This window comes from Medicago truncatula, chromosome 3 (assembly GCF_003473485.1).
Source record: "Medicago truncatula cultivar Jemalong A17 chromosome 3, MtrunA17r5.0-ANR, whole genome shotgun sequence".
NCBI classification, from domain to species: Eukaryota; Viridiplantae; Streptophyta; class Magnoliopsida; order Fabales; family Fabaceae; genus Medicago; species Medicago truncatula.
The window spans coordinates 19,678,511-19,690,574 of record NC_053044.1 but is presented as its reverse complement, the minus strand read 5'-3'; the positions used below and the strand labels follow the sequence as shown (position 1 = coordinate 19,690,574).

The following is a 12,064-nucleotide window of genomic DNA, read 5'->3' as shown; positions in this document are numbered from 1 at the left end:
AGTGATATTTTAAAAGCTTTCGGTACTATACTCTCCTTCAATTCTAGTCTTTAATATCTTTAATAATCACGTTTTTTTCTAACAACTTGCTTGTATTATCAAAACTCGTACTGCGTATGTTCTTATTTTATGGTGTTTGAGAACTTACTGTCTTTGGTGTTGTTTTAAGTTTAAAAGTGATGACTTGGATAGATAATTTGGTAGCCTTATTTTTAATTATGTAATGTGTTATATACTATATCTTATGGTTTAATGAGTGAAAGCGAAAGCTTCAAAGTCTGAGATTTTAAGTGAATCATCAATGAATTCATGATGATAATAACAACTTTGCATGAATTTGCAAAGCCAAGGTGTGTACTACTTTTCTTGAATGTTAGCATAAATTTGAAATTTGAAATTTGTATGAAACCAATTCATGCATTGTTCGACAAAAGCATATTTGAATTTGAATCACTTAGAACTAGCCTAAACGTAAGGAAGATTTCCACTTTTACTATATGCACTTGAGACCACAATTACTTGTTAATTTAACTGGGTCACGTTATATTTAATCTTGCGATTTATTTGAAATGTCTAAAACCATATAAAGGATCAATGTAAAATTTTTGAAATTGAGTACAACTACCTGACCAAATATAGCCTACATTGTGAGTTAGCGAGTATTTGATAACCTATCTGAGCCACATTGACAGAATCTGCATCAATTCTGAACTGTCAGATTCGCTAGGCAAGCCTAACTCGCCTAGCAAATGTGCCCTGTTTTTCCAAATTCATTAGGATTAATAGGTCTTTATCACCTGTAATATAGGTTATTTATGGTTTTCCCCCCTATAAATTTTTTTTTTATTTACCCCTCTGTAAAAAAAAATGTTTTGATTTACCCCCTAATATGCCAAACGAAAACGAAAATTTCTTCAAAAAAAAAATAAAATTGGTTTTTGTTTGGCCTATTAGGGGGTAAACCAAAACAAATTTTTTTTACAAGGGATAAATCAAAAAAAGAAAATATTTACAGGGGAAAAACCGGAAATAACCTATATTACAGGGGTAAAAACCTATTAACCCTTCAAAATTAATCCATAAGAAAATTCTGATTTTTCTTAAAGGATAAAACCTTGAACCTTCATTGTTTGCTTAGATAATGTCCCTTGTCTTACGATAAGTGAGCATTCAATTGAGTCATGAGGTTTTGTTCAAAGTTTGAGAGAAAAAAGAAGGCTTACTTAAGAGTCTAGCAACATAGTGATATCTAAAATACTATCTTAACAACAAAAGTAGAAATGGATATAAAAAGAAAAGAAAAGAACTGAAAAAAGAAAGAAAATACGGGGAGTGCGCTAGAGGGGGTGGGTGAATAGTGTATTTCAATTTTAAAAGAGTTTGCGAAAGCATGATATGAGTAAAGCAATAAAAGGAAATAAAGATTTAAATATGAATGAGAAGTTCACTATTGAAGCTTATTATACAATTCAACAATCAATACACACATTCAAATCAAAAAACCAACCATCACCATCCAACGGTATGAAACCTCTCCCCCAACCCGACGCCTCAAAATTCAAAACCTATTGTCATCATTGCTCGCACAAAGCACAACACTCAAATAAATATAATCAAGATCCAGGCCTTTTGAGACATGCACACGATGGATAGGTGGAATGTCGCATCCAAATGCAACGGGCACAACCCAAATGTCACCATCAATCAACTCTAACCTTCAAAATAAGTGTCGCAGGCTCGCAGCCACACGGTCTACAAAAGAAGGGTCGTACTTTTAAAGAGACACGGCATCTAAAGAAAGACCGCCCCCGCAAGTTAGTTGTCTACATACACATGAATCGTCAACGTACAACTTCCTAACCCGATTTGCCTCGAAACTTGTTGTACTTAAAGCACCTAAAGTTGGTTCTTACTTCACTGGCTCATAACGCACCCTAAACTCAAACCATAAGGTATGGAGTCTTGAAATCCAAAATGACGTTTTTATAATCTAAAAATATATATAGATAAACTCATATAGATAAACTGTTTTTATAATCCCTTTCAAATAGTCTCACATATACTTATATATAGATAAACTCAAATAAGCTAATCCAAAGAGGCCTTTAATGCTGCTCTTGAGCGATGTTTCCCCGTTGGAAACTAGAGGAAACATTTTATTTCTTCACCATAATACTAGCTGAAGTTACATAAAAAAAAAAATTTCAGCTAACCTCTTTTAATAATACAAATTAAAATTGTCCAGGAACCTCGTATATAAATGGAAACTGACAAGTAGAGAAATCCATGAAATATATTTGGAGGAATTTCGAAGAAGTAACGTCTAAGCTGATATTTGTGTTTCTCTGTTTGGAACAGCATAAGCTGAATTCTCATATTTACCATCCCACCTGTTTGAAATTAAAATGAATTTTGGTAATAATAACATAATAGGTTGAAGAAAAAATGGTTATTCATTCATAACTTAAACAACAACCAACCTGCATTCCACACTTTCTGGAATCTGAAGCTCTAATTCCTTGTCTAACGGCTTAAAAATTATGTCCAACTTCTCATCATCTACTTTGTCAAGTGATGGAGGATCCCACTGAACAAGTAGATTATTTATAAATTATAAAATATAAACAACAAGAATAATTTATTCGAATTCGAGGAACAACTATGTGAGAGATTCACATAAAATGAGCGAGAGACTACCTTTGGAGCATTGTCCTTGTCAATGGTGAGAGCTCTAATACCCTTAAAATAAAATGACAATGAAAGTTTGCTTCAGATTTTAGTAGGGAACACGATTGAAACATTTTTAACAAAATTGAAGTTCCTTCTGACAAAATTTATCAGAGCGATGACATCCTGACATTTACCTCGTACATATCTTCAGATATCGTAGTTCGGAGTATATTCATTGTTAATCTGAATTCCTTTTTTAGACATTCAGATAGTGATTGATTCCTTCCTTCACGAATCTGCACACATCCAAGGCAGTATTTTTCTTATTAGTAGGAATTGAACTCGGTATTATCAGATTCACAACACCTACACACATTGCGCATCAACCACTTGCGCTAGACCTCGGTGGTATCCAAGAGTATACAGAAAAATGAAATTCTAAAATAGCATGCCATTTACCCTGATTTAGTTTACTTTATTTATTTATTTTAGTAGAAAATTACTGTAATTGGTCTTTGGTATTTCAGTGACTCCATAGAGTATATCCACATGACCACATGTTTCGGTTCTTTAGACCGGATAGGAGACTAATCTCTGCTCGGGTGCTTAGCTTGCAACTTAAATCTTTTCCCCCCTCCCAAACAGTGTATTCGGCAGCTATCAAACTGCAGTCCATCCTCACAAGTTCAACGCTACGTAACCAACTGAGCAACACTTTGCGTTGATTTAATCTCTTTTAGGATATTAAAGAGAGTAGTTTTAGAAGAGGATTATCATTTCAAAACTTCAAGAAAAATAATCAAATTTTGATAAACATATGATTATTTCATATATCGTGAGATGCTTGCAAGTATTTAACCTTGAGATTCATCATCCAAGCATGATTTAATGAACTCAATACAATTCTAAGATCATGCAAAATTCACGTTATGAAATCCTTACCGATCTTAATGCTATTTTCAATGCAGTAGGTGATGATCTTTTCAGTCCTTTTAATGCTGGACCTAACCATCCATTTCCTTCTTTGCTTGATTCAGCTTCCTTTACATCAGAAGCAAATAGTATCATATAATCGCCCATAAAGAACACAACTTTGCAATTAAATAATAACATTCATATCGAAATAGTAAGAAACTTACCAATGATTTTATAATTTCTTCAACAGAATCCTTTGAGAAGCACTCGTCAATTATTGACTTCCTGAAAATCTCAAAAGGTTACTGTCATAGTACAGTGCAATTTGATGCTCATTGCAAGAATAAAACTAAATGACAAACTAGAGATCATTGTAATTACTTGTTTAGAATACTCTCTTCATCAAGTTTAACTTCTGATGAAAATTCTTCAATAACTGATCTCACAGCATTCTCATCACCGGAATTTAAGTTAATCAAGCGCTTCTCTAGCTCAACAATTTTCTGGTACACACAAAATTTGATGAAATCAATTTAAATACACCATTTCTAGCAAACATATGGCAACATCCTCTTTAATTTTTTTGTTTCTTGATACCAAACAATTAATCCATATAAAAATGTCCTACAAAATAAATTTTACTTTTTTTTTTTTTTTTTAATTTTCTTTTCAGGAAATTTAATAATCTTCAACACCCTTAGAGCATTTCCAATGGCCATAATCTAATCAACTCACTTTGAGTACTCATCTCTCATTTAGTGGACTCCACCACATCACATTCATACAACCAAAAATACTTTTACGTTGATGGTGCATATCATGTCAGACAACAAACCAGTCTTGGTTCAAACACTGAATCACACTGACCTACTAGAGTTGGATCCTTCAAAACACTTCAATGGAACTAACCATCTACAATGAGCCCAGTTTGTTAGAATCATTCTCAAAGGCTGTGACAAACTGAACCACGTTGAAGAAAACCCATCAAACAAAGATGATCCTTATTTCAAAGTTTGGGATATTGAAGACTCTAATATCATTACGTGGTTGTGGAATTCCATGACTCCGGAGAGTGGTCACAATTGCTTTTACTTACTGCTAAAGAGATTTGGGAGTATTTGCAACGAACATATTTTATAGAACAGAATATTCTAACTTCGTATGAGCTGGAGAATAGAATATTGAATACAAAGCAAGGTGCACTGTCTGTAACTGTGTATTATATGAGTTTGAAAGGCTTGTGGGCTGAGTTGGATCTATATTATGATTATCAGAATTTTAAGATGCAATGTAACGAGGATTCTGCTACATTGTCAAAGTTTATAGAGAGATCAAGGAATTTTAAGTTTCTTTCGGGTTTGAATTTTGAATTCGATCGAATTCGAGTTGAGATTTTATCAAAGGATAAACTATCTTCTCTCTTGGAGGTTTTTAAGATTGTTCGCGGTAAAGAAAGTCTAGCTCGTGTCTTGGGCTCTGCAAAGTGGAGCTGAGAAGAAAGTCGTGTATTGAGCACTGCAAAGCCTAGCCGTGAAGATCGTTGGTGTGGTCATTGTAGGAAGTCAAATCACAATATTGATTCTTGTTTTAAACTTCATGGAAAAGAGAAGGTACTTGGGCGGTGCAATGGAGGATTCAAAGGTGTATCAAAGAGGCGTACTGATTGAATGGTAAAGGACTCAGAGGTTGTGAAAGATGGCATGGTTTTGCCACAAGGTGAAAGGGAATTTTCGAAACCACTTAGTACAGAAGAGTTGGAACGTCTACAGGCTCTAATGGATTCTCTTAATAAGCCATCTAGTAGTTATTCCAGTAAGAAGTCTAGTATTCTATCCTAATTCCGGTAAGACTTCTAGTTTCCTATATGAAGCACGGACATGGACACACAGACACTGACACTGACACCGATAATAATTTTAGAAAACAACATATTTCAATGTAGTTATATGTGTCGGTGTCGGATACCGACGCGTGTCCAACACTATGACATGCTTTATCCGAGGATTGTCCATGCTTCATAATTCCTATCCTTTAAATGCTTCTAGTGCTTAGGCCCTCTTTGGATAAATAGTTAATAGGCAGTTTATAGGATAAGCTATTTCTATAACAAAAGATAAAATAAAGTTAAATTGTTTTCATATAAACTCTAAACCACTTCCGTAAGCAATCTTGGAATGCATATGAAAATAAGATGCAAACAGCTTATGAACATGTGATAAGTTGTGTTCGTAAGTTCCCCCAAACAATAGATAAGCTCAAATAAGTCAATTCAAACAGGCCCTTCAGATATATTGGAGTATACACTCGAGTGATAATGATCATATGACACTTACCTTTCATATATTTAGAAGTTACACCATATCATTGTATCTAATGTATCTCATACCCTTCTTATCGGATGTGGAAGCATTCAACTCTAACCATCTATTCTCTTAAAATGGGTACTGACTATTTTACTCCCACTGTGTTTTTTAGGATTTTTCTTCGAGGATAACGATTGGATGTGCTAAGAAGAAGGATGCTGCAGATATAGATAGATCAATTTAGGGAGAAGTTTAGGGTTGTGCAATTTGCAGAATGAGCAAAAACAGGGTAGTATCAGATATAAGGATTTCACTACTATATTCTAAGGCGCAGAATGGGTTGTATTATTTGTAGCATCAGAAAAGATAGGGAAATATCAGACATAAGGCTCTGCAAACTTGTTTGTTGGTTTTTTCTTCTGATGCATGTCAATTTGCTTAACTCAGTTGTAGAACTTTACTTTCCATCCATAATAAAAGTATTAAACCTTTTCATCTTGTTCATTCAGATGTGCAAGGATCTGCATCTATTTGTACTGTTTTTGTTGCTTAGTAGTTTGTTTCGTTTATTAATGATTCCACTCGAGTCACATCAATATTTCTCAAGAAAAATAAGTCTAAAGTGCTTGAAGACTTTGTAATTGTTTATCGTATGGTTTAAACACAGTTAGGGAGCCCAATTACAAGATTAAGTTTGGGAAAGAGTATGTGAATAAAAAATATTCCAAATTCCTCAAAGATATATCGTATTTTTCATGAGTTAGCCTGTGTGGACACCCTTCAACGAAATGGAGTTTCATAAAGGAAAAAATTGATCGAAATACTTGAATTTACGCTTTCTAGTGTTCAGTACTAAGTATTAGTGGAGGGGAATTGTACTAACTACTGCTTTTGATAAATAGGTTACCCTAGCTTTGTTGAAAACCTTTATGTGCATCTATTTTTTAGATTGCAAATTAATTTAAAACTGAACGAGACAGATTCCATTTGGCTTTTGGCGTAAAACTAGCTCGTGCACATTATGAATCAAACCAGATAGAGTAGAACATAACCAAACCTCAGAAGTGACAAAATGAGTTGCCAGTCCAGCTGCAACTAATTCCTTTCCATTCAACCGCGCTCCAGTAAGCGCCAGGTATTCACCTACATGAATGACATGTCTCTCAAATTTCTATGTAGAACAGTACTCCTTAAAGTTCCATAACTATTGATGTGTAAGATTAGCGCACACAGATTAAGAAATATTTAATTGATACAAACGCCTTTATTTCCACGATACAAACGATCACGGAAATTAAATGGCATTGACCAATCAATAGTTTTAGAACTGAAGATGTAATGTGTTTCTTTCTCTCCATTTTCAAAACATTTTATCCTAATTTATGAAAAATTTCATTTACACTTTGCTGTCATAGAATCTTAAAAAGAATTCTTTGTGAGATTGTGGTTACCTAAATACCCTGGCAAACGAGAATGATAGTATGAGAAACCACAATCGGTATGAAATCCAAAACTTGCTTCAGGAGTAGCAAAAACCTGTCAAAGCATTTTCTAAAATTTAGGATGCTAATACATTTTTAATTGTTAAATACACCGCAAAACCAAAAAGGATTTAGACAAATAATCTCTAATAAGATTGAAATACTCACTGTTTTATCTGTTACAACCGAGAATTTCAATGGGATCATCAATGCTGCACCTCCACCCATTGAAATTCCATGGACAAGAGCAACCTGATGTAACATAACAGCGCACCGTTTAGAAAACATGAGACCTTACTAAATTTTCACATGAAGTAAAATTATTTTAAATGTTTAATGACAGTGGAATTAATTAAGTAAATAAACAGAACCTGAGTTTTCTTATAAGTACTAATATGATGGCAAAGCCAGTAAAATCTGTAAACCACTTCAAGGCATGAATCCCCTGTCAAGAAGAAATATATTACTCTTCAAAAGAGGTTGGAAAATGTAAAAAAGAAAACATCCTATACTTTATTTCTCTCATTAGGTTTATTGGAACTGGCCTCCGTACAGTCGCAAACAGTGTTGTCACTGTAGTGGTGGATGTCGGCCATTGGATGAAGATCGAATGACTTGTATATTAACTTCGTCAAATTAGATTTAAAATGCAACTTGAAATTCAAGTCATCTATCTTCATCGTACGGTCGAAATCTCGTCTGCTAGAAACATCGATGACAATGTAGCAGCGATTCTATAGATTAAAAGTGTGTTCGGAGTCCTACATGTATTAGTTTCTAACACTAACACAACACCAACACATACATTCAATCACTTCTTTTTTCTTATAATATTACTGGTTTCTACACATCGGTGTCAGGATCGTGTCCAGTGTGATGTTTGTGTCTGTGTCGTGCTTCATGAGCTTTTCCGGTGTGGTGTTTGTTCATAGGCTTGTTTGCACTGATGATTCGTAAAAATCCTATAGAGAATAATTGGTTTACTTGTTGTCTTGCCACCATAGAATACTCTCAAATCCCCTCCAGCACAGAAAGCCCTACCAGCTCCCTGAAAATAACAATTGTACAACTATCAATAAAAGTAATGCAAACAACAAATGCCAGAGGATTGTAGGTTGTTTCATTTAGTATTAGTTATAATAACATAAGTTTCTTTGAACAAAAAAATAATAGTAAAATAAATAATAACTAATAGGGTAATTTCAACAATTTCAAAGGGTAATAAAGTAAATTACAACCTTCAAGATAATTAGATCTGTTTTGTCATCTTTCTCCCATTTTTCCAAATATTCTGCTAGCAGAAATACCTGATTTGGATTCAAAGATTAAAAAAATGATAATAAATAAAATATTAATTGTAGATTAAGACACACTAATCACTTAGGATAAAAAAATATATATATATTTTCAATTCAAGGTTGAGTAGGGTGGACTTTACCAGGTCAGGTGAGATAGCATTCAACTGTTTTGGTCTGTTCAAAGTAATTACCCTTACATGGTCTATCTCTTCTCCAAGAACATCCTACAAAATCCAAATTCAAAATGACCATTATTAATTTACCAAGCATATATTGTTTGAAGGCGGTTGCAAATCACGTTTTGCTTGAAATCACGGCAAAAAAATCACTTTAACACAGAAGCTCCAATTCTCAGCTTCTTAAAATCATGGTAGATTTACACCGAATAGTGTTGCAGATGTGATTTTGCTTAATCAAATGACACACCAAACATACACTAAGAAAATTCATCTATAAATGATTGCAATTAGAAAGACAATAAGAAAAAATGCTATATCATGCAGAAAATGATCACTTGCCTTTTCATTTGGAATGGAAGCACCAGATGCCATTTGATGTAAAACTGCTACACAATCAAAACAATAAAGTATAGATTATCATGTGAATTATGATGATAAACATTGAGATTAGTATTAAAATTAAAATAAGTATGTTGAATTTTACCTTCAAGAGTGTGAAGGGAATAGGATTAAGTGCTACAACAATGGAAGTTGAGTGGATTTTTAAGTCACCAGAAAATGGTAGGTGTTTCCTTTGAAAGTCCACACAATATGGTACATGAAGACATATAGTCAACAAGTGTTGAACAATACAACAACATTTTTTTGCTACATATTATTCCATTTAAAAAATAAATACAAACTTTAATTAAAAACAGTTTATTGGTATATTAACAAAAACAGATTATTAGTAAAGCTAATAGTTTGATTGTGAGGATATTTTATGGAAAATGTTAATGTCTGCCTCCGGAGCACTCGTTAAGCATTATATAAAAGTTTGTGCATTTATTATATTGAAAAAAAAAATTAGTTTGTTTATGTCCAATAGTTTTTTTTTTCTTAAAATCCATTTACCATAGAAAAAAAAAAAACTATAGGAAACAGTTACTGACAGTAGAAAAAAAAATCGTACTATAACAACAACAAAAAACTTGACTGAAAACATATAGCCCATATAATAAATCAAATTTCTAATTTTTCTTCTTTAGATAAGTATAATATAAAATTTTACAATCTTTAATTGTATTTTATTGTAATATTATTGTCTTATCATATTAATTTTTTAAATACTTGTACAAAAATGTCAATGGTATGAAAAATATTTAGATGTTTATAAAAAAATAAAAAAAAATTCTGCATTTATTAAATTATATACAAGTGAATACGTTCTTTGAAAAATAAAAAATATAATAGTAATACTTTTATCACAAAAATGGGAATGCCACCTACCATGCACGAAGTAGTATTCCCACCTACCACATCTTAAATAATAAAATCACCCACTTCTTGTGTGTTGTGGGAGCTACCAATTTCCCTAACTATATAAACTTAGGCCTCATTTAGATAAACAACTTATATAAATACTTATAGCATAATATTTTTGGAGGAAGTTGTGTTGGTATGTTGCGAGTAAAAGTACTAGATTGGATAAGAAGAAAATATTGAGAATCATATACTAATGATTTTGAGATTTTGAATAAAAGATATGATGTTCAATTGCATTTGTATGGCTGTTTAAAAGTTCATCATGATAATCACTTATCTTATCAAGTGTCATATTGCTATTTACTTGTGTGCATGTTTAGTATTATAATGAATTTTTTGGTCAAGTAATCTGGTGGCAATAATCTACTTTTTAGGTAAACAAATAATGAGATGTCTGAAGTTCGAACTTTGCCCTCAACATATAACAATGTATTATCTCTGACAATGAGTCATGCTCACGGGAACTATCAAACTGGATTCAGCAAAGATGGATGAAATTCACTTCTTTTTTTGACCATATAGATGAAACTCACATGTCGAGTTTTGAATTTTACAATACTTCAAGCAAGTTATTTCACTTGATGGAGAAATATTCCTAACACAGACTTTGTGCTTTGAGACTAAATGCTCAAACAAAGAGTGCTACAAATGCACAACCAATGAAGCTGATAAATCAATGGGTTTGGTTTCGATTTATCAATCCATATGTCTAACTATAGCAAATGTGGTGAATTAGACGTATCTCCTCACATGTGGAAAAAAAGAGGAAAGAGACATTTAAGCAACCCATTCAAGAATAAATAATCATGACCTAGTGGCTAGAGCTCACACAATTAAATTGTAGAGAAGTGGAGTGTCCGAAGTTCGAACTCCGACTGCTGCATATAATATACAATATCCCTACCAACTGAACTAAACTCACGGAGATAATAAATAATCAATTTAATCACTAACTTGACCTCTAAACAATGTAAGTTTAATAAACAGTCCATAAATTATATAAAATTCGTCAATTTAACTTCTACTATTAAAATGTTGAATTAACAGATTTTCAATATTTTTTTTTTAGAACTTATATTTACATAATTGATGGACTAAATTGAATAGAGAGCAATAGTTTAAGACTATATTGCCTCTCACAAAAAAAAAGTATAAGACTATTAGTAGTTTATTCCATTAAAAAGATTAAAAAAATATAACATAATGGACTTATTTCTGTTTATAAAAAGTTTCTTAAAATTGAAAAGAGAAAGCAATTTATCTGTTTTAATAAGATATGAGACTATGTCCTCAGTTTTAATAAAGACAAATTATATGTACACCCAACAATTTGAGTGTACCGGTACACCCAACAATTTGAGTGTACCGGTACACCCAACAATTTAAGTGTACCGGTACACCAAATTATTAAATTAATTAAACGAGTTGTTTTTTTAAGAAAAAGAACTGGTTTTTATCATTGACAATTACAATAATTAAATCGTATTTACCAAAAACGTCGACGAAATAAAATTTACTCTTTTTTTGAATTTTTGTTACATATAACAAAGAATATTGATTATTTTTTATGAGAAAATGTTAAAAATTTAATATAATTCTTACAAACAATTTTTGAAGGAAATTCTTATAAACAATGAAATGATGTTTTTTCTTATAAAATGATGTTTTCTAAAATATAAATATTGATGAATAACTCTTTATTTTATAAAATAATCGTTAAATTATAAATTTTGAAGTAAGAGTACCAGTACACCTCAATTTATGAGGTGTACAGTAGAAGTCCCCTTTAATAAATCATTCAAACTTGTAAACACTAGTTCAATTCTAGTGGAGGTTTTTAAGTCATCATTTGACTTTGAATTTTTCACTTGTGATATTCATGTACTAAAGTTACCAAACAAAAATATCAAATA

General features: G+C 32.2%; 1 protein-coding gene across 2 annotated transcripts; it reads right to left on the bottom strand.

Moving 5' to 3' along the window:
• Positions 1-1,968: 1,968 nt before the first annotated feature.
• Positions 1,969-9,467, bottom strand: LOC25488912 (3-hydroxyisobutyryl-CoA hydrolase-like protein 5). 2 transcript variants are annotated; one of them, XM_013604070.3, is made up of 16 exons: positions 9,331-9,467; positions 9,186-9,229; positions 8,808-8,891; positions 8,608-8,676; positions 8,354-8,417; positions 7,741-7,814; positions 7,538-7,621; positions 7,340-7,424; positions 6,946-7,031; positions 3,967-4,088; positions 3,810-3,870; positions 3,613-3,711; positions 2,865-2,966; positions 2,698-2,739; positions 2,481-2,587; positions 1,969-2,390 (listed from the first exon to the last, which is right to left on the bottom strand). In XM_013604070.3, exons 2-16 carry the CDS (start codon positions 9,216-9,218, stop codon positions 2,324-2,326), a joined length of 1,179 nt encoding a protein of 392 aa, XP_013459524.1. In that variant the 5' UTR covers positions 9,219-9,229; positions 9,331-9,467; the 3' UTR covers positions 1,969-2,323. The 2 variants fall into 2 exon arrangements, with proteins under 2 accessions (XP_013459524.1, XP_024633369.1); XM_024777601.2 differs by having other exon boundaries at positions 9,186-9,232; positions 9,331-9,463.
• Positions 9,468-12,064: the final 2,597 nt, after the last annotated feature.

What these genes read in the sequence shown, in the direction of transcription:
- LOC25488912 (XM_013604070.3), bottom strand. Translation starts at nt 9,218, where the DNA reads ATGGCATCTGGTGCTTCCATTCCAAATGAAAAG. An exon ending in GTACTTATAAGAAAACTCAG is followed by an intron (nt 7,622 to 7,740) that starts GTTCTGTTTATT and finishes ATGTTACATCAG; the next exon opens with GTTGCTCTTGTCCATGGAAT. An exon ending in TCGTTTGCCAGGGTATTTAG is followed by an intron (nt 7,032 to 7,339) that starts GTAACCACAATC and finishes TCATTCATGTAG; the next exon opens with GTGAATACCTGGCGCTTACT.